Source organism: Rhamphochromis sp. 'chilingali' (assembly GCF_963969265.1).
Source record: "Rhamphochromis sp. 'chilingali' genome assembly, chromosome: 3".
NCBI classification, from domain to species: Eukaryota; Metazoa; Chordata; class Actinopteri; order Cichliformes; family Cichlidae; genus Rhamphochromis; species Rhamphochromis sp. 'chilingali'.
In genome coordinates this window covers 15,548,150-15,571,744 of record NC_137931.1, presented here as the reverse complement: position 1 = coordinate 15,571,744, position 23,595 = coordinate 15,548,150, and the positions used below count along the sequence as shown (strand labels likewise).

Genomic DNA, 23,595 nt, shown 5'->3' with positions numbered 1-23,595 from the left:
GATTCACCAAAGAAGAATGGGCTGGGATTTCTCAGAAGAGGTGTGTGAGGCATCAAATGACTGTAGGCTGTTATCTAGCAAAAAGGATAGAAAATTGACTATCAGATTCAGGGACCCACAATCTGTAATAATTTTGACCTTGGTAGGTCTTTTGTTTTATTTTTGTGAAATTATTTTGTTTCTGTGTTTAAAATAGGATGTTTGGAAAAGCTGTCTACAGTGCAAATTCCTTGCACTGTTTAACAGCAGTTTGGATATACTTAAAAAAAATGATATATAGGCTAATGATTCTGTACTCCACACTTGATTATCAGATGCAAGCACCTGCATCAAGGACTGCTCAAACTGAGAAATTCCACCCAGGCACAGACCCAGAGAGAAGAGCCAGCCCACTAACACCATTTGATACTCAATAGTAAAACGAGTTTAATAAACAAGAAAAACAGATTTCCAGTCCATCCAGCTGCCCCACAATAGTGATCGCCTAGCTCTTGCTGGCTTGTTTAGGTGCACCCTGTAGAAGTCTTCAATTAAGAGATGGATCCAAAAGGAATGACCAGGGAATACAACATCTATCTTCTGTTCCATATGCCTCCCAGTCCACTAGATAATGGAGTCCCCAACCTCGCCAGTGGATATCCAAGATCTTGTGGATTGTATATACTGCTTCCCCACACATGTACATGTTTGTTGGAGGATGTGTAGGGGGACAAAGTCAGTTGTAATTTGTCTGCAAAAGTTTAGACAATGGGAAAAGAAGGTTGGTGTACTGCCACTCTGAAGTCTAAAGCAGCCACCTTGACTGCCAAGAGCTTATGAGGATCAGGTAACCAGGACAAGTGTAGACTTGACAGTCTCTTGAGCTCAGCAAAGGCTTTTTTGGCTTTGGGATTCCATTTAAACGACCTGGAGAATGAGATGAGAAAGGTTGATTGTGAAACAAACTGGCTTCAGTTTCTTATAAAAGATCTGTCTGCAACTGTGTACACGGCATTTCAAGACAGCTTTAACTTTCCCTGGGTCAGTCTTCATCTGCCCACCCTCAGGAATGTAGCCCAGAAAAGACACTTTTGTGACATGGAATTTGCTTTTGCTTTTTGTTACACAGAGCCTGTTTTCCTATAGATGCTCTAATACTTTCACTACATTTTCTTTATGTTGTATGAGATCTCTGGAGAAAATTAGAAAATTGTAAAAATAGACAAATACAAAGTTGTTCAGAAAAACCCTCAGCACATCATTGACTAAAGCCTGGAGAACTGCTGGTGCAATGGTTAACCTAAAAGGGGAGCACTGAATGCAACCTACACTCATCAGCTTCCCTTTTGTGCACCAGACAGTAAGCGTTGAGCAAATCGAGCTTAGTGAACACGGTTACATCATTCAACAGCACAGGTGATGTATCTTTAATGATGATCTAATTCATGTACTCAATAAACGGTTTCAGTGTTGTATTCTTTTCCTCAACAAAAATATAAGATGACTATATAATACTGAGAGCAAGTGAGTCCTTGATGCAGGTTTCCATGGCTTCTCTTTCAGGACCAGAGAATTTGTAGAACCAGGTTGAAGGCAGAGGAGCTTCAGGCAACAGATCAGTGGCACATTCGTAAGGTCTGTTGGGAGGGAAAGAGCATTTTCTCCTTACAAAAAAACTTGTCCCAGGTCGTAGTACTTGGGGCGCACCAATGACAAATCTGGCAGAGAATTGGCTGACGGGAAGTGAATTGGCAGGAGGCATAATCTAAGCAATGACAAAGGCAGAAAAAACTCCAACTCTCAATTCTCCTGTCAGTCCAATTTATGTGAAGGTCATGAGTTTCTAACCAGGTACAATCAAAAACGATTGGAGTTTGTGGTGTGGAGAATCTATGAAACTCCAGGTACTCACAGTCATTTCCTGATAGCATGAGATGAACTCGCTTTGTTCGGTACAAAATCCTGATCAGCAACTGACCGTTTAATGGAGACACAGAGAGGTGAGAAGAGTGGTTCCAAGGGAATTCCTAACTGAAATGGCAACTGATCACCTAATATTACTCCATTTTTATCAGTTCCAGAGTAAAGTAATGTCTACAAAGGCAGGCTAGTTGCAGGAAGTTGCCCACCAGTACCACCACAATTCCTGACGGACTTGGTCTTTTAATGGCATGCAACATAATGCCTAATCTGACTATGGTACATGCAACATTTTTCCTCCCTCCTCTCTTCCTCCAGGGAAAGTTTGGTTCACCCCAGTTCAGCTCCTCAATGATCACGAGGAAGCGCATGAATGGAAAGGTAAAGGAGGTTTTGGAAGCTGAACTCGGGGCAAGTGTTGCTTTGATTTGACACTATCTAAATACAATTGAAATTACTTGAAGTGTAGGATTTGTAGTTCTTTTCTTGTGCCTGTTCATGAAACTGGTTATCAATCTCCCTAGCAGTCCCCTAAATTCTCAAGGGAATCTTAGCTGAGTGTCATTCTTAGTGGCTCACTTACCCTTCAATTTATCACTTAGGAAATGATAGAAACCGTTTTTTAAAGCCTTGTCTCCCCAACCTGCTTCATCAACCAACACTTTAAACTTGACAGGAAATTCAGATACAGATCTATTCCCCTGTTAATCATTAGACACTTCAGATTCAGCTCAGGATTCCTTAAGGGGATTGTTAAAAACCTGTTAAAACTCATCAATGAACTCATTGTAGGTGACTGAACTGATGAGGTTTGAGAGTAAATGTAACTCCACCCAGAGACGATCAGAAATGCTTTTGGTGAGCGATTAAACAACAGTGGGCACTGAAGAAGCAAATCCCCGCAGCAATCCAACTCACCCCATGGGGAGAGCTGGAGTGACTACAGGACTTGGGTCTGGAACTGTAGATGAAGAAGCTTGAACAGTCGCTCAAGGCTGAGTGATTTCAGTATTTACAATCTGGATAGCTTTGTGCCTGTATCATGAGTACTTCTATAACTGCAAGACAAGGTTAAAAATACAGTATAATATTAAAAAGGTAATATTATACTGAGTTCAGTAAACTCAGGTTTTTTTTACAGACTTGCTCTTATGTGACAAGCAATTAATATTAGCTGTAAACCAATAGTTCATTGATTTTAGTTGGTTCAAGTGCTACATTATGCATCAGAATAAAGCATTAATCTATAATTAGAAAGTATGGCCACTATTGACAACTAGTACATTGAAATGATCAACAACAACAACAAACAAAAACAAAAAAGTGAAATTAATCATAGACTGTATATAATATATTAACTTCAGTGTTACTGTAAGTGTTAACAAATAGGAGGTGTTAATGCCTATACATACATAAATACACAGTGTTAGGTACAATTTGTTCCAAAGTAAGGTGTTACTATAACCACATTTCATTTTTTAGGAACAATTTACTGTACTGAATTCAACAATTACATCACAGTTACAGTTATGTTGTTGCTTGTGTTACAAATATTTTGTGCTACAATCAGCTGTTTTCAGTTCCCGTGCTGCAGTCAGAGAAATGGTCGACGGTTCTACAATTTTTGATGAGGAGAGATATGAATGTTACTTTTTTATCGCATGAAAGAATAAGAGTGCAATGGTAAAGTGCAAACTGTATCCGGATAACAAACAGCTATATTATACCGCTAACACTATTTCCAAGCATCTGCGCAGACAGCATGCTAATGCAAACTTAGCAAAAAAGCAGAGTGAGGTTAAAGTTGAGTGTATGCTAACTCAGATCAAGCAGCCAGAGCCTTCAACAGGTATCTAAAGCAGTGAACAGTCAGGCTTGCAGCACTGTAACCTTCTTGTAAATGTCTCTACAGTAGAATGACTTTTTGCAAATTGCTTTTCAGCCTCTTTGGGCTGGTTTTCAACTGTGTTGTTGTTGCTGGTGTTGTGTTTATGAATAAAAATACATAAAAACTAAAAGAAAGATCGTATAAGTGATTTGTGCTGGTGTGTAGAACTGTAATTTAAGGTACACGGGTTGGTAATAAATTACAGCTGCTTTGGTGTTAATGAAATTAACAAAGGTTCCACTGCAGGGGAAAAAATGAAACATGAGAATGGATTTTTGGAAAATAAGTCATTTATTATCTTAGCCTCTGCTTCTCTTGTATATCTCTTTAGCCTTGTGGGTAGAGCTATGAGTATTTGTTTGGCAGTTTCTCGAGCCTCAGGTATGGACATCTTATTGTACCTGTTTTTCATCCACGTTAACTGACCAACAGCTCCCAGCTTGTGCTTCTAAGATTGCTATGGCAGTGGTGAATGTGGTGTACACTGATTTCAGTGATACTGCTAGTGGTGATGATGTGTAGAGCAATGTGCACATCTGATACAGTTTAGGGCTCCCTGTATATAGCCAGTGTGAGTTTCGGGGTATTCGATTAGTTGTTTTCTGTAAGCTGACCATGAGATGATACTAAGGAATGGAAGTATAGACTTCATGATGTCACTGTTTTACTCAAGTATTAACGTGAATGACTGTTAATATAAAAACATTTTTTTTCAGCTTTAATGAGAGGTAATGTCGTGGTCTATGACGTTTATTGTAAATTTTTCAATTTTTCATTTTTCATAACTTTTTGTTCAACTTTCTATTATACTACATATCATAGTTTCACTGTATTATACTTTAATGTGTATTTTCATCCACACTGCATGGGTAGTTGTCAGCTACATATAGAAAATAGGCAGCACGATTAATTTCAATTGTATATTTAAATACTTGGTATTGTATTGTTATTTTTCATCAGATAATTTAAATTAGATAGGTATGAGTTTTCAAGTTATATTCAAAGTGAAGCAATGTGCCCCTGATAAAACAAAGTAAAGGCACTTAGCATGTGTTCGCCTAGTTAAGATTTCCTCTCAGCAGTAATACAATGTTTCTAAGTGTCTGCTGGAAAACAAGTGGAAGGTCAAGAACATGAACAATAGATGTTGATTCCAATTATGTGTAAAGCATTGAACAAGATGCGCTAATGATGGCGTTGTAGGGAGAAAAAAGGTGTTTATGTGCTACTCTCCCAAAGCCTGTGAAACAGTTTATTAAGCAAAGGCTTTATTTCCATAAAGGCTGATAAGACTTCAAATGATTCACTGAAAAACAGTCCTGGCATCAGCACAGCAAAGCGGCGTGTGTATTTATCTCTCCCGACGTTGGGAGACAATCAAGACAAAGATGATAGCACATTTTGAAATGCAGCACAGAGACATAATGAGATTGCAGCTACTTCAGGAACAAACCAGACAAAATGTTTTTTTTTTCTTTTTCATAAATGACTCCTTGTTTTATTCACACGCACCAAAAAAGGGCCATCGTTTTCAATTAATGAAGCAGGGAATTGAGTCCGAGGTCCTGCGGGATATGGATTAACTACAATGGCTTGAGGGCCCAATCTCACACTGAGTCTGTGCTGTGGTACTGCGTGGAAGAATTTTTCATTGAAGCCCCCCCGCTACCTCCTACTTCCAACTCATCCATCCATTCCTCATCCTAAGGTGAGTTGCTTCAGTGCAGACCGCTATTAGTGGTAGGGGGAGATAAAACTGTAAGTGTTGCTCCCAATTAGTGCATCAGTGACCGCTCTGTGCCTCCTCCACGGCGAAGCCTGCGAGGAAGGAAGGAGGAGAGAATGAAAGATGGGAGGAAAGGATGGAAGGAAAAAAGAGAATTGTGTGAAGATGATGGCCGTGGAAAGGAATAAAAGAAGTGAGCTGGTTAAAGAGCTAGCGAGATAAAGACAAGACAAGAGATGAAACAAAGTGAGGATAGAAGAGAGTGAGTGGCGGTGGTGTAGGTGGAGGCGGAGGGAGACAGAAAAGTGACTAAAAATGGCTTAACCATTCATTTTGAGTGGCGAGACAGGTCCTATTAACATTTAACAGCGTTTGCGCAACTTGGTGTGGAGGTTAGGATGCAAATGAGGAGGAATTAAAACTGGCCAGAGGTTTGTCATTGATGGATTGCAGTCTGGCGGTACTCACCACTTCCTAGTGTCCATCACAGACGATTACTGTATAATTAAACCTTATTTCTGGACTCTCCGACGCATAATTACTTGTGTGGGAATGTAACCATCATCTAAAAGCTCCAGCAAAATGCTTTAGCATTTAGTCTGGCAGGCTGCAGTCATTTCACAAGAGCAGCTAGACAGATAGAGCCATCTGATGATCGGCAAAAGAACAGTCACTTTTAATAAGAGGTGGGAAAAAAAATATTAGGCGACAGTGTGCTGATTATAGGAAAATTAGGCTTTCAACTGGTAAAGTCCTTTGTGTTATTTGCATAATTTATTCCAGCTTTACCCCCGTTCAATCGCCTCCGATTTTTTTTCTTTTTTTGTGAGCTGTGGGCAATTTCCTCTCATATTTGAATAGATTGCACATTTAAGACTAAGGAAAATGATCACTTAACATATTTCAATTGTTGTGCAAAAGACTGAGCGAAGGTGTGAGGCACAGCTTATGGAGGGAGGAGGACCTTTAGAAAATGAAGAGGACAGTGTTTTGGCAGATAACCTCGGGGTACAAACGCACACACTGGAAGAATGTAAACCTTGAAATTGTGAGTAAAGCTCAAGTCCGGCTGCTGGACTTAATTTTCCAATAACGTCCCCTGCTGATCAACCATAGCGTCATAAATACGGGTTATTTCTTTGTGTCCGAAAAATCAGATGGGGAAATAGATGTATATACGTCATGAATTATTTATGATCATAGCATGTATAGCATGTGCCAAAGTGGAAAAATAAAGAAAACGGCACCCCTCGATGTACTTTAACCTTGTGACGTGTTCGAGTTTTCAGAGATAATTACGGAGGCTACGCGGCAGCTTCCCACACTTCACCAGTAGCTATATAATGACACCTAGGAAACATAGTGGGTAAATGCGCATCATTTTCTTTAAGAGCACTCACATAATCCAAATTCTTTGTGATGGAGAAACATAATTAATGCTTTAATGTTTTGGTCTAGCCACTCTTAGCATAGCAAGAGAAATGAATTGTTACATTTTAATGAGAGAAGCGACAGCGCTGGCTTCCTGTGCAACACGGATGATTTTATAATTGCACACAAGGGTGACTAACACAAGGCTCATTAAGGCGATTTTTCAGCTGGGCTATTTTTTGGCAGGACAATACATTTATTTTTCCATTTTACTGATAAATAAATTCAGTTATTACTTTACGCTTCCAATAAAAACAATAACAACAACAAAAAAAACGTATACAAGCTGTAATCTCCCAAGAAAATGTCTTTAATGAATTGTTTGTTGCTGCTTGTATCTCAGATTACATGAAAATACATTTAAGTTGACTGCAAGTATGGCAACATATTCACACATATAAACAAGTGGTGCATTTGTATTGTATGTATAGATATGTACAACAGAAACACATTACACTCTGTTTTAAAGTTGTGCAAGTGTGTTATATATACTAACAATTTATAAAATTTAACACACTAAATCAAAAAAAAAAAATTAAATAAAAAGAGTGTGCCCATGTATATACACATTCACACGCGCACAACCACAGTACTTCACAGAAGATTAAAGCAAATGTATTGGATTATACATTTCCAGGTCACGTTTAGGTTGACCCCCAACCGTTCCCCCGCCCCCTTTACGAATCGCTTGCGTGTTTTCACATCAGTTTCATCATGAGTGTGTGTCTGTCTCGGAGAGGACACGTGGTAACACACACAAACGCGCACACGCACACTAGGCTATGCTGCAGCCTCCGGTCGCACCATCAGCTAAATGTTTTTAAGTACAGTCATCTGAGGTAGACTGCGCAAAACTTCATGGTGTTATTCTTTCCTCCTTTTTTTGTCTTTTTTTTAAAATACATTTTCCACAAATGTCTGACATTTGTAAAAGACCTAAATCAAATACCACGTGTGTTTTGTAGCCATGAGGTAGAAATGCTTTAAAGAAGAACTCTATTTAAAGAAAGGAAAAAAAGGGGAAAAGATCAGCACATCATGGAGAAAAAGACATGAAAAGAGGACCCGCTAAACACGCAACAAACAAAGCGTAGCATTGACCAGTGTGTTTCAAGTGGTTTGTCGGTCGGCTTGTGGAGAATGGCGAGGGATAGAGAGAGAGAGAGGAGGAAAGGCCTGTGCTACTGTTGTGTGCTGTGAAGTGCATTAGTAGGTTTTTCTGTCCAAAGGGACTCTCTCTCCAGAGGATTTGCTGACAGAAGGAATTCTGGTACAGATTGTTTTGAGGGTGGTTTTCTGACGGACCACTCTGCTTTCCCCCCTTGTGCTGCTGCTGCTGCCACGCTGCCTGTCTGTCTCTCTTTTCCATCAGTTTGCTGATGCTCAGCAGAACTCCCCACCCCCACCCCACTCCAGGTGCTGAACTGATGGTGCCTACGAGATAGCGACACAAGGCATACACAACAAGCAGCTCGTACCTTTGGGATATTTTTCTTATAGAAAAATCAGGAGGTACGATAAAAAGGGTAAGACTGATCAGCGGTTTAGATAAATAAAACACCAACTAAATAAGTGCTGTCAATGCCGTTGAGAAATTTCAACAAACCCCCCCCCCCCCCAGATTACACACAAAACGCTTTAGTGCACGTGCAATAGACTTAAGTAGTCCCATGCCACAACAGCTCCTTAAACGGTGGCGAGGAAGAGACAAAAATACATTCCAACATGATACAAAGGGAAACAGATATTGTTCAGTGATGTAGGTCTTCAAAACTACTGCCAAAATTCCCCACTCATGTTAAACAGTAGGAACTCAAATGTATGTAGATCGTGCGCTTCATACCATCTTAGTAACTTTCAAAAAGAAAGACAATACGGATACAGGAAAAAAAAGCGCTGACATTGTTTAGAATTGATTTGTTTTTCTGGGGTGGTCATCTTAGATTAAAAAAAAACAAAAACAGAATAAAACATATATATTCCAACTGCATATACCTCCTGGCTGACCGTATTATGGTTATGACAACTGCCGTGCAACCGAATTTATTTCTTTAAATTTCTACTTTCCACATATGTAATTTACATGAGTGGCATCTCATTCAGAAGCTAATCGAGTTCAAATACAGCTAAACATGGTAAGCTAGTTTCCCTAGATGTGGATTAAGCCTAAAAAACTAACTTTTTTTTTTAAATCAATGAAGATGAAGAATTTGTTTTTGTCTATAGCTAAGCGTCATCTGTGTCTTGGAAACTGAGCCAGTGTTTAACAAGGGGAAATTCCTACAAACGTATCTATGATACCAAAGTCCAAATGAAATCATTGTGTCATCTTCTACAGCACAACTATCTCTCAAATTAGATTTTTTTGTTGTCTGTCCCCAAAAAACGTCAAAGTCGGTAACATTGCAAAAACTGTAACCATGTTCTTATATTTCACTTCTTATTTAATTTCATTTTCACAATGAAAAATAGACTTACTATTAATTTTCATTTTTTATTTCAAAATAAACACCAGTAATTGTTAAAGACCTCAATAAAATATAGCAAATAAAGCAATAATGCAATTTTTGTAAAATGTTGCACCTATACAGGTATGATATGACCCATGTTTTCATAGTGCTCCTATTTTAGTCACAGCATATTGTTACAATGTCTGATTGGTGTTTATGGTTGTATGAGCACGTTCTGTTCTTTTAATGATATCAAAGTTAAAAGTTAATTTAAAAGCATATTTATATATGACATTTGTTAATACTGCAAAAAATAACTAAATATGATTTCAGTTGGACTCGGTAAGGGCAATATCCAAGCCTCGCTTTCTTGATGCTGACTGACAAACATGCTTTCCTCAAAACCATGCAAGACCAAGTCAAACAATAATGTAATACCCACACAAAAAGACAGTATTTTTTCTTTGATATCACTGATATTTTGGAGAAATACAGTTATTTGTTCTCTTTATGAAAGATAGCCAAGTCTACAAACATTTGCCCGTTAGCTTAGCATTGCAAAATCCCTGCAAAAACACTGTTAAGTGTTTAAAAAGTTAACTGGTTAACTTTAACATGCTGCAGTCTAACAGGCTAACATATTTTATGCCAAGCTAACGTAAACAGCTGTTGGTACTAGCCTGATCTCTCAGTTAAAAAAGCAAATAAGTATATTTATATGAAGAATGATTCCTTCCATTTAAGTTCATCAAGATCAGAGAATACCTCGCTTAATGTATGATGAATATTTTACGCAGGAGTTAGCTGATAACTGATGCGGTTCCATGCAGCTAAACCATATAGCCTAGATCATGTATTATAGACAATGTTGATTATGGTTGTTTTAATTAATGTACAACTCCCACCACCCCAACACCTGCCCATCTTTTAAAACCCCAAAACAACACAGTTTTATATTTTGAAACAGCAATGGTAATAAGCTCATAAGGATTGGTCAAGTAGAAACAGGTAACTAAAGCACCTGCAGTGAGGGGGGGGAAAGGACAAAATCTTTTTACTCTCACTATAGAATATGTTCCACGAATCCAGAACACATTTAGTACATTCATTGCCACCTCTTTGCTATTTAGCCTAGTCTTTTGAGGTACACCTAACACTGCCAGATTCTCCTCTCAGGTCTTAGTGCTTTTCGTGAAGATGTCTTGAGGTACTGTACAATTCACAAACGCTTTCCTGAGTGTTGGTTGTTGGTTTGTTACGTTTGCTTGTTTTGCAGACACAGGATCAGAAACATGGGTGAGAGTCAGGGGCCCAGGGTACTGCAGCCCAAATGGATTTCTGCTCTTAGTAAGACAATAAAGGTCGATTGACCACCACCCAATGGTGACTGTCAGTCTGGGTCTTTCAGACATGCCGCTGAAGTTTTTAAAGCTCTTAATAATTATCAGCTCATGCCATGAATGTAGATTGTGAGGCAAATAAACAAATAAACTCAGAAAGCACCACTTCAGGCACTTGGATAGCCAACTAAATCTCAAGAACAACAACATAACAATATATACACAGACACTGGGGTGTCCTGTCTGAAGCCAACTTGCTTGCAATGTGTAAACAATCCCTGGCTTTCTGGAGTGTCGAGCATTCAAATTAAAACTCTTGTTCATTAACTGCAAAATTGTCAGTTGTCTCATCAAAGCGACTCTCTTGGTGCATCTAAACCCTACTTGTGAGAGCTTGTGTTGGCCTTTTGTGTGCCTTTCCCCTTCAGCACAATGCTTCTGCCCTGAGGGGAGGAATTGTGGAAACCTCTTTTTCTCAAGGGCGGGATCTATCTTTTCACTGACTGCAACCAAACATTTTGTTCCACTCAGTATAAGTGTCAATCTCTTTCTGCGATATACTTGCTTGGAATTTACAAAAGACACTCTCAATGTCCTGGTAGGTGAGGGGCCTGATTTGTCCCCTGGGCATCATACCAGTCATGTCCACGCCCTGTGCAGAGACATGTAACAGGCCTACAAGAGCCTCCTGGCAGAGTCTGGCCAGATCCAGTCCTGAGAAACCATCTGTACGCTGGACCAGCAGCGCCAGCTCCTCCTCGCTCAAACAGTATTTGTGCTGAGATTGGGCCAAGAGCTGGTTCATGATCTGGTGTCGAGCTGCGCTATCCGGCAGAGGCACCAGGACCCTCCGGGAAAAGTACCTGCGCAGTCCTTCATCCATATCCTGTGGTCTGCTTGTGGAGCAAACCACCAATACTTGGTTGCCTCCATCCTCGCCCGAGCCCATAAGAAGTGAGTCTAACTGGGCAAGAAGTTCACCTTTAAGTCGGTTGATAGGGCTCTCTTCACTGAGGTGGGCCGACAAGAGCATGTCCACTTCACTAATAAACAGTACTGAGGGCTGCCGGCACCGTGCCACTAGGAATGATGCTCGGATGATTTTTTCTCCATCCGCCAGCCACTTTGTCGCCAGTGTTGAGCCGCTGAGCTGTAGGAATGGTGCTCCCAGCTGACTGGCCAGGCAACGTCCCAGCAATGTCCTGCCACTGCCTCTGGGGCCAAACAGCAACACACAACGCGGGGATGGTCCTAAACTGCTGAACATGTCTGGACGCAGAATGGGCCACAGGACCTCTTCCTTCAGGGTAGCCTTGGCAAGTTCTAGACCTGCAATGTCACTCCAATCCACTGGGGGCCCCTGCTGTACAATTTCAGAGGTAACCATGTCCAGGAGGTGAGGATCACTGGTTTTTAGTTGTTCTTCAGCAGGCCGGGAGTTGGAAGTGGATGAGGAGGAGGTAGGTCCAGGTGCTGAGTGAGAAAGGTGGAGACGGTGGTCTTCAGGACCTTGCTCACTGAGGGAGGGGGTGGTAAAGCTGGGAATAGAGTCTGCTGAGCGGGAACCCCCCAGGGTGGAGGAGACGTAGGCTGGTGGAGTCAGAGGCCCACCAGTTGCCTGGCTGCTGTACTTCCTCTGCTGCTCTGATGCAATGGTGGATTGTTTCTGAGGATTAAAAGTTAAAGATGACTTCTCAGCACTCCTGTCAAACCCACCACCACTGGCACTGTTGGAGCCTCCGTTTGTACTGCTGCTATCTGCTACCCTGTACATGGGACTCTCAGCTGAGCTCCTTGCCTGACTGTAGCCAAAGTTACCATAAGAGGGGTCTATCTCTCCTTGACCTGTCATGTAGAAGGCTTTCCTCTTTAGTGAGTTGGAGGAGCTACTGTTGAGAGGGGTTGGGGCAATTGGGGTCAGGTTGTGGCTCTGGTATGGGTATCCAGGTAAAGCAGAAGAGGGAGCAAGGGGTGTAGGTGCAGCAATGCCTGAGGGAAGGTACGAGGAGGGAGGGGGGGCTCCTCCAGGGCTATATCCTGGCCCTACTGAGTTTTGAGCTGGGTAGCCTGCTGGGGGGTAATTATAACTAGACAAGTTGGGGGAGCCTCCATTGTAAGCTGGGACTATAGTGGGGTGGGAGGGTGGAGGAGGAGGTGGTTGCAGTAGCCCAGAGCTGTGCAGTGGAGATGGAAGTGCTGGGGCGGGGGTAGACTGGGAGCTGTAACTGCTGTGCAGGTACGAGCTGCTGTACGCTGGGCCATATTCCTGAGAGGGCATGGAGGAAGAGTGCAGGGCAGTTGCTGTGTGGCTCCCACAGCTACTGCTGGAGTAGCTGGGCTCACTCAGGGTGCTGGAAGCCAGGCCTGGAGAGCTGCACATGCCAGACACCACCTCTGAAGCTGCCGCAACCCCCCCTTTCCTGACGGAAATGCCCTCTGGGATGCAGCTCATGGGGTAGACACCATCCTGCCAAGGCTCAGATTCACCTTTCCGTCCATTCATCACTCCTGGGACACCAGGCGTCTCCGAATATGAGCCCGGCATGTCCAGAATACCAGAGTACTTCTCAGCGTACTTCTTGAGCAGGTTGGAGGCAGTGAGTGCCGAGATGTCGTCATTGGCCCAGGCATATTGGTAGGTGGCCGAGCGCTGCAGGTGGCCAGGTACTGCCCTGTATGCCTCAGCCTTGTGGGCTGGCGAGCGCGTGGTGGACGAAATGTCGAAATGCTGTTCGGCCCACTGGCTGTGCTCGGGGGTCCACTGCATCTTTACGCCTGAGGAAAAAAAGACAGAGATGCGTTAACACACTGTCAAGCTAACATCATTTTAACAATAATTAAAACTGTCCAAAAAGGTGATATTTGTCCAGAGGCGTTTGGTGTGTTATTTGGTGTGTTATTATGGATTTGCATCCAACTAATCAAGATTTGTTAAACCCTACAGCTCACAAGGACTCTGAGAGAGCATCAGCAGGTAAAGTGCGGTACAGAGAGACGCTGGGATGGCTGGTTACGGCAGCCTAATGCACCCTGGCCAGACCAATAAGACAGAGGCATTGAGGGTCACTCTATAATCCCCGGCTCATCTGAAGAGGCTGGAGATGGGTTTGAAAATGCGCCTCGCCGAGTGCCACAAAGCAACACACACACACAAACACACACCTCTGCTTGTGGTACTTTCATTCAATACACACTTAAAGACAAACCTGTGCTCAGACACACAGGCGTTTAAAAAAAAAAAAGAAAAAACATCTATGCCTGCACTCCGGCGTGCAGACGTCCATGAGCACACGCGCACGCACACACATCCACTGACCCAGACAGACAAACACAGGCACACACGCAGGAGCTGTAGCGAGCTATGAATTACAACACATTGTGTCTCAAGCTTAGTTCCTTTCTGCACAGCTCCACCTTGACCTCTCTCTCTCTACCATTCTCTTTACCATTCTGTCTGCCTCTTCTTCATGCCTCCCTGCTGCCTTGTTTTCACTCTCAGCCTCTCTCCTCTTTGCTTTTGTTTGTTATCCATTTTCCACCTCCCCTCCTGCTAGATCTGTCTTTATTTCTCTTCACCTCCTTTTATTCAGACTCCATCTATTTTGATATATATCTCCACTTTTCACTCCCTTTCTTCGAAGCCACCCCTCCTCTTATTTAGTCCCTCTGTGCTCACTTCGCCTCCCTCCCCTTCCCTCCTTCCTTTGCTCCTTCTCATCTCAGACATACTCACCTGGCTCTCCCCTTTATTGCCTCAGGAGGCTGGAGAGCCACTGTTTCCTTTAATCCCAGCCAATGCCATCTGCAAACACTGACAGTCACACAGTGGCTCCATCGTTGTCTCACTATCAAAGCCGTGGCACTATCAAAGGCTGGACTGGGCGTAATCACAGCAGCCGCACAGCAGATTGAACCCTGTTTGATTTGACTTAGTGCACACAAATAAAGGATAATATCGGTGTCATTTAAGCTACTTCCTCCGACTTATTGACTGGCAGCGGTTGCATGTAGAGACCCACAACTGGGGGTCTAGTAAGCAATCCCTGTTTCAAAATTGGTTTATGTGTGTGTTTTTGTGCTTGTGTGAATAAAGCCAGCACGCACAATAAAATGCATTCACGGAGGAGCAAATCTTCCCTTCCTCCCATCCATTTATGCTACTGCAAACACATAAACATGGGGGGAAAAACGCAGAAAGCAAGCACACACAAACAAATACACGTTCACTCTCTCTTGGTCTCTTTTCTGAGGCCCTGTGTTTGTTTGGTAACAACACAGGCAGGGGTGGGGGTGGGGGTATCCCTAGACTCCTATTTCCTCTCTGATTCTTCTCTCTAGCCATCTCTCAGCAGACACCAGTGGCTAATTAGCAGAATGGCGATCTGCTAATTGTGTTAATTTACAACATTTTAGCCGAGGGGAGTCTTGCCGGGGCTGGCGTGCCCATCACCCTCCCAGTGTAGTGAGCAGGGAACACCTCAGATAGAGCTGGGCGAAGTTTTGTGCTAGCTAAGAGGCTCTTTTAATATTGAGAATATATTAAGTGAAGGCAGCAATATAAAAAGGACAGTATTTCTAAAAGGAAATTACATTTCCAAAAACAGGAGAAAATAAGAACAACGCTCTAGACAAAATTCAGATTTCACACCAGCAAAGAAACATTTAACAGATATTAAAAAAAAATGGCTGCACAACTGCCAAAGAGCACTATTTGCAAAGACAAAATGCTACAAAGTCACATTCCTCTGTGATGATTCCAATGCGTTCATACAGCAGTGTAACCATTTTAATCTGAGTAGCTCAGAGAGTCCACAGAAAAAAATTGTGTTTCCAGGAGTCCATCAGAGGGTGCAGTTTTGTTATTTTTCTTGTTATTTTGTCAGTAAGCCAGTGTCAATGAGTATTGATCAATCCTTAATAGAACAAGATCACTGAAAATATTAAACAATTCAAGGCTGCTCTCAAGCTTGTATTCTAAGCGTCATGTCTGATCCGTAGCCAGGAGCAAAAGACTGCACATAAAGTCTGTATAGTTCCAACATTAACTTTTAAGCATTACCAAATAACTATAAAGCAGATATGGATGAGGACAACAGATTCAGCCATGTGTTCAACTATCTGTAAATACATGTATATATTTATTATTATATTATATTTATTATTATTTATTATAGACCTTTTCTTACAAACAAACTGTCCACTCCCCATCTGATTCAGGGGCTATAATCACTGTATATACTATCAGAGTGACTCTCCTCTCTGCAGTGGCACAGACCTACAGTGAAACAGCATTGCTGACACAGGGTGATTCTGCAGCGTGATTCTGCCACAGAAAAATCCACCTTCAGATGTTTCTTAAATGGGCATTCAACAGTGCTTCAGTTGAAGATTATGGACATAACATAATATTAATTTGGTATAGTGCAGAGCAAGTGGCAGCAAATGTTATAAATATATATTCTATGATATGACACATTCTTTTTAAAGAAATTAAAGATATCACACAATCTCTGTAATAGATGACACCATCTGGGCTGAAATAAACATTTTTCTATAAAAACTGAACAGAGGCTAACTATTGACATCTAGTATATATTCATATTAATGTAGAGAAAAAACTGTATTTTAAGGCTTTGGTTTTTTTTTTTTTTTTTTGCTTTATTGTTAATGCCTGAGTATATATGTTTAACTTTAGAGAAATTCTCATGTCCTCTTGCAGCCAGACAATAAGCCGAAGCACGAAAGCTACATCAAAAGAAAGTTAGCAAGAGATGACCCTGTTAACCTTAGCTATGAACAAAATAAAATACACATTTCAAATAAAATAAAAATCAACTTCAAATGTACACTCAAAACATTTTATTTTCTTAAATATTGCCATTCAAAAGGATCTTAATGTGCACTTGATACAGTAAAACAATCAAATAGGTATGAGCTATATCAAATAAAAGAGCTAGCCAAACTAGCATTAGCTAAGTTTTTCTCTAGCCATTATCATTTATGAATGCCACATCTCAGGTATAATATATCAATCACATATACATAAATGATAAATTGCCTTCTTTGTCAAAAAAAAGTAATGCATGCATTTTTACTGATGTAGTGTATGTGGTGAAACCCCCCCCCCAAAGAAAAACAACGCAGCTAGCAAAGCTAGTGTAGCTTAATAAGGTGCCACACCTTTGGTGTTGCTACTTTTTAATCACATTAATTAACATAATTTGAATCTACCTATTAGCAGAAGACACAGAGAGATGCTAAGTACTGAAAAAAACTGTTCATTTTCTCTTAGACTTATCTGTTGATGACATTTAGGTAATTTGGCGTACCTTTTTATCTAGCTGTGTTATTAGCTAAAATACTCCAGCTTATCTTATTACACAAAATAATTCAAAAGAAGGTGTGAGGATAGAAAGAAATAAGATTAATATATAAAAATGTTGAAGGTAATAGAAATGAGGAATAAACACAAAAAACAAAGGCCTTCAAAGTCTTAGTCTTCACTCCCTATAATCCGACATGCACCAAACTCTTATGTGCTCTGTTTAAAGAAACACGATCTTTCTAATACTGTCATTAATAAAGATAACATATATAAAAAGAGTATGTCAGGCTCCATCAGGGCTTTCATCTCTTCTATAATGAGGTTAATGCAGAGAAGCAGTGATTACCCTGCAATGCAAATGAAGGCCAAACGATAACTTGCACTATTTAAATAAGGTAATAGCGATTACGCTACGTTATTCAAATGAGGACGGATGCTTTGAACTGAGCACTTTGAACTTGCTGCTCCTTCTCCAAAACATATGGAAGAGATCGAGGAGGACTGACTTTGGTATCATTCAGGGGTGTATCCTTTAATTCAATGTGATGTAAACCAGGGGCAATGAGCAAAGCAAAGCGCCCTAATGTGATGGTGCAGGTGGGGTGGGGCCTTACTACATCCCTTTACTTGCTATGAATGACCTTGAAAGACATTGAAAGAAAGTCATTGAATTCATTGTCAAAGGGCGATTCAATATCCCTTTGTTATTAAAAGCATCACACATTCATTTTCACAAACAGTCAAGGCTCTTTTCTTTAAAATATAAAATTGTTCTGTTACTTGTGGAGCACAATTTGGCCTTTGGCTGCAGAGGCCTTCATTAAGGTTACAAGATTACATGCGTGGGGCCTCCGGCTTAAATATTTAACAAGAAATATTTCCATTCATTTGTTTTTGGTCTCGTTACAGCACTTTGATCGAGCTGCAAGGCTGCAGACCTGGCAGACATATTTACAGATCATTTGGACAGACACATGCAATAAGGTGTTCAAGTTTTTTTTGTTTTTGTTTTGTTTTTTTAAACCAAGAGTCGTACATGTTGCCGAGAAAAAGGGAGAGAGAGAAATCATGCACTCGGGTGAAACATCCAGCAGAAATCTTCTCCACCTTCTGAAGCGTCTAGTCTGCCAGCTTTTTTCACCCCTCTCCTCCAGCCTCCACATAGAGAAGCCTAATAATTCTCATTACACTCGGCATCCATCTGCATCAACAGAACTGCCTATTACTCTGTGTGTGTGTATATGCAGTAAACAGCTCTTTAGAGAGAGCTAATGAGCTCTTTTAAGTCTGTCTGCTATGTGATTCTGCAAGCGGGGTGTCAGAGCAAACTGCCCATTTCAGTAACGCCATAATTAAGCCGTATGTGTATGTGTGCGTACGCGAAAAAGACATGCTGGCACACATGTTTCCACTGCGTGCGTATACACACACGCCAAGACAAGGCGTACAAATGTGCACCCCTCTTTGTCTTTCTAACATAAACACTCACCAGAGACCTTCAAAAACAAACTATTGTGTCGTAATTCTTTTTTTTCCCCTTCCTTTAAACAAATGCGTTCCGGCCGAGCGTTGGAAGAGAAAGAGGAGGACGAGGAGGAGGAGGTGGAGGAGTAGAAAGAGCTGCATGACAAGCGATAACTTCATCAAGAGAGACCCGTTTTCACGCACCACAGGGGAAATCTAACCAGCCAGTTATTCAAATCCTTATCAAATACACCAGAGGGCATCTTTTAACCCCTAAATCACAGCACAAAAAAACCTCAGTACACAACATACAGTACGCAGCTATTGTTTAATGACATATGTGTGTGCATTTTTCTATGCACGCAGGCCTTGTGTGTGTTTGACAAATCTCCGGACTGCCTCGTTAATGAGTCCGGCACACTGTGACTAAGCCACAGGCTACGCTGTATTGGCACACAACCTACAGTAGAGAGTCAAATAATGTGATTAGGTCCTCCAAAAGGCAATTAATTATAAAATTAGTCATGAGCTGGTGTCTCTCTCGCCCTCGCCCTCTCTCGCTCACACATACATGAGCGCACAAAATCAAAACTGAAATCATGTTTATTCTTTGGAGCAGAAATTGCAATCCAGAAAGTGACAGAAATGTTATTATTAACAACCTTATTTGAACCGAGTCCAAACTACAGACAGAAGTGTTGCTTGCAGAAATTTAATTTCATTTCCATCCTCCATGACAGACTTTTTTTCTCTGAAAATAGCCTGAATTCACATCTTTGAAGCCTTCGATTCAAGTCCAGCCACAGCTTACCATTACAACGACTAGTCTGCCGCAAAGCAACGACAGTAACGACAACAACAACAACAGATAAGGAAGTAAACAGAGCGAGTTCAAAGTCTAGACGGCGAGCAGTGACCGGGAGAGATGAGCTGTCACTAACTCAAAGACGGTGGGTGGGGGTGGGGATTCTGTAAAGATGACAGCTCGGAGCTGCGATATAAAGATATTTGACAAATGACAGCAACTTTAAAAAACTCTAACACCCATTGTAATCAGCGATCTGTGACCTTGGGATAAGTTTGCACAGCCAAACCAGCAAACTCTAAAATATTTCTGGAGCAAAAAAATAAATCAATCTGTTTTTGACACTTTCAAAATATTAGGACATGTTTAATGACGATACCAAGTTTAGCTTACGGGAGAAATCAGACCAAATCACCGTAAATCTCTAACTAAATTCCAGAGGCGTATCCTCGTAACCCCTGCCTGCCCATATCAGATCTTCCTTAAAGCTGTATAAATTGACACTGTCTAAATTTCCTTTTACTAGACAGACTATTGAATGGGTGGGTTAAATGGGTAGGGCGCAGTTAAACAAATGCTCTGGATCAAGGAAATTGTGCGTGGCTTCTTTTGTCATTCAGAGAGGAAATTGAGAGATATTCGGCAGGGGCTCAGCGCTGCTAACGCACGACATTCATCTATAATGCACTTGGCCTGTCCGTCAGATACTCCATTTCCTGTGACTAGCGCAGCGTGCCTAATCACCCAGCTCCATGCAGGGTTCCTTCCTCAAAGACAGCCCTGCACACACACACACACACACACACACACACACACACACACACACACACACACACACACACACACACACACACACACACAGTTATGAAGTAAAAAATGAAGACAGACACATGCACAATACACGCACGCACACATTGAGCCCACTTAGGCAAAACAGATTATTCTTATCGTGTGAACAAAACATCTGTAAAGACTCTCAACACCAGTGTGCTCTAACAGTGTCACGACCTCAGCAGCATCTCCATAGCGCCTCTTTCATCAGAAAAGCCTTTCACAAGCATGCAGAAACCAGACACATCATCAATAGGTGGAAAGATATAAAGTATGTAACTTAAACCCATTTGTTGCTGCTTAAACATCTTACGGCAGCTGTTTTTCCCCCGTCTGCATTTACACGTATATGGTGAGAAAGCTTCTACTTGAGAAAGAAGGCAAAATCAGCCAAAAGTCATTTTAGAATCTGTGGCTCATTACTCATCCACAAGCTATTAATGATTAAGTACTCCAATAAATCTGCAAATACAAATTAGCTTCTTTTATTGCTATAAATTACATAAGATAAGATAAGATAAGACTTTATTGATCCCACAGCGGGGAAATTTTTGCGTCACCTCAGCTCAGGTACAGATATATGAAGGAAATACAAAAATAACGTGACATAAACAACCTAACACAGAGTGAAAATTTATAAAGCTTTAATAACATGTTTCTACTCTCGTTATTATGGTATCAGCTGCAATTATAATGATTTCACTGGTCTATAAAGATTTAACAGTTAACAGTTAATTTGATCATTTATAAAAATTACTCACGTATTAAAAAAAACTAAACTTAGCCATACTGTGGTAGCTCTTACATTTATAAATCATTTACCATTAGCACCTATTAGTGAAAACAGTTTGACATAATGACTGTTAAGGTACTAAAGTCTGTCACAAATTCTTGTTTTATTACTCATCTATTACTAGCGTGCAGCTAATGGGGACGGCAACAAATTAAAGTATTAACCCCAAAAATACTAAAGCCTACATTTTTATTAATGCTCTGCAAATCTTTAATCTTATTACAGATTAAATAAAAAACAAACTCACTGAGTTTTAAATGCCTGAGTTTGGTAATGAATGCATGGGATATACACACAGACAACTTATCCATGTACAACCCTTATTAGAAGGGTTATACATGGATGCACAATCTGTATGGGAAGACTAGCAGACGCTGAAGCTGGCAGCTTCTGATTAATTGTAGTAAAATGTGACACATTAACACCACAATGCAACAACTTGCTACACAGTATGTAGACTTCAATCTGTTTCCATCATCAATGCGGTCTGACGGAAAGAGTGGTCGCGGAGCTACATCGGCATTCCCCGCTTCCACCTGGGGTGCAGCCGGCAGGATCTTTCAGAGCGGCCCCGAGGTTAACGTGGGGCCACACGCTATCAATACTCCTCTGACGCTCGAATCCATACCTGTGAACCACCACCACTTTGTTTACCTGTGTGTTCAGTAATTAAAATAGATTTCTGAGAGGAGGCCTAATCCTTTCAGAAATGGCATCGATCTGACTACCAATGCACGAGAGGTGCGGTGTAATTTTGTCTGCTTTTTTTTCTTCCCTCCTCCCCTACACTCTGTTCAGCATAACCGAGTGCGCTGAGGACACACTCCCCTGCCTCTTCCTCCTAGACGGAAACTTTGGAAAGTCCTCGACATGAAGGACATCATTTAGGGGCAGAGGAGGGAGGGGGCTACAATAGAGGGGTGGCAGGTGGAGATAATAGAGAGGGAGCCTCTAACCTCGTCTAAAGCTGTCTGTCTTCGTAAATAAAATGAGATAATTATTGAGTGAACAACATTATACGCAGACGACGCACTCTTTCTTCTACCCCCCTCCTACCGGCGCAGTTGTAAATCTCAACAAACACGGTGCTTTTGGACATTAAGTGCTCACTAAGCACAGTGGATGCATCATATTTCAAGAGCAGGCGTTGTGTGGGTGAGGAGCTGGGGAAAATGGAGTGTAATGGTTATCCATTATCTTATATGGCAACGGCAGCAATGATCATTTTCAAGTGACTCATTTCTGGAAGTACCTATCTATTGGCCACTTCGAGAGAAGACTTTGATGGCTAATCCAAAACAACTATTCAGAGGTCATTTACTGCGGCAGCGTGGAGACACTCTGCACAAGAGAACGCTCAAGCCTTCCTCATTATTCAAATACAATCCTCAGGAAGATCTACATGACAAACAGCAGCGCAGCAGCCCCGGAGTGGGTGATTACCTACACAGCACACTCCGAACCAGAGTGGAAACATTAACAGCGCATCAACAAATGAATATATCACAATCCAAGTAAGAGTATGAAAGCGGCACAATAGATATTTGTCAGGGGAATTAAACAATGATACTGGAGCTGTATTAATACGTCGACGCTTGCTCACAGAGAAGCTTAGTAGTCGGTAATGTGGCCACGAGTCATGTCTGCCAGAGAACTTTCATATTAGTCAATCATATTCTATTCATCTCGCAAGGTAAATGTATTTTTATTAGTGTCGCTGCGCTGTTTGTTTGTGTGTGGTCTCAGCTCCACATGAATGGTTACTTAACACCACACTGATTTCCCCTCAGCAGTTAGAGAAAAACCAGCCTATGCTCAATGATGCATCACCGTGTTTGCTGCCGCCAGGCCGTGTGTGTGTTTGTGTGTGTGTGTGTGCATATGTCTTTGTGTGTTTGCATGTGTTATCGCTGCTGGCACGTAGACAGCCAGCCCAGGAGTGACTGCCGGGGTGTCACCATCTGTGGATGCATTTATGTCTGTCTGCACCGAGTTGTGTGTGTGTGTGTGGTTTGGAAGGGGAGGGGGGTTTAGGGGTAGGGTGGAGATGCACTCAGACAGTAGACTGGATGGCAATTGTAACATCAGTAGGCCAATTTGCTACCAAAAAACTTCAAATTTCAAATTATTTTTTCCTATTAAAGACCACAGAAAATGCCATGATTTATAAAGCCCCCTTGTATCAATTACAGAAAGCTAACTGTAAACTCTCATTTTGTCACATGGGCAAAAAAAGAAGAAGAAGATTTTAAAGCCTTTTCTACTCGTTACGATGGATTTTGCAGTGTATCAAACACTTGGCAAGCAAGCTAGATTAGAGTTCAACAGCAGTTGGTGGAGATTAACGCCCGCCGTGCTTAGCGCACGTGCAAGGCTGCAAAAGTGCGTGTGTGTGTGTGTATATGTGTGTGTATATGTGCCTGTGGGATGTGTGTGAATTACTGAAGAGGCCCTGGCTGGGATAACCTCTACCCCCAGCCTGTGAACTTGCAGGATCCTTCACGGTTCATGTTTGAAGTGTCAAATTCTGCACACTTCATATGGATTTTGGCACGATATGCCAACCCACACCTCTTACCGAGTCTGAAAGAGTCCAGTCTCACAGTCCAACTGTTTGGAAGTGTATTAAAACACATAAATGGA

At 41.5% G+C, this 23,595-nt stretch overlaps 1 protein-coding gene across 6 annotated transcripts in view; it reads right to left on the bottom strand.

Moving 5' to 3' along the window:
• Positions 1-7,244: 7,244 nt before the first annotated feature.
• The window catches only part of LOC308393944 (fidgetin-like), a gene marked incomplete at its 5' end in the record, with an annotated part of 79,658 nt that continues 63,307 nt past the window's right edge, over positions 7,245-23,595 (bottom strand). For all 6 annotated transcript variants that reach the window (XM_080878014.1, XM_080878018.1, XM_080878017.1 and 3 more), the window contains one exon: positions 7,245-13,509. In XM_080878014.1, the coding sequence (XP_080734140.1) occupies positions 11,231-13,509 (2,279 nt within the window). In that variant the 3' untranslated portion in view covers positions 7,245-11,230. The remainder of the gene's footprint in view (positions 13,510-23,595) is intronic.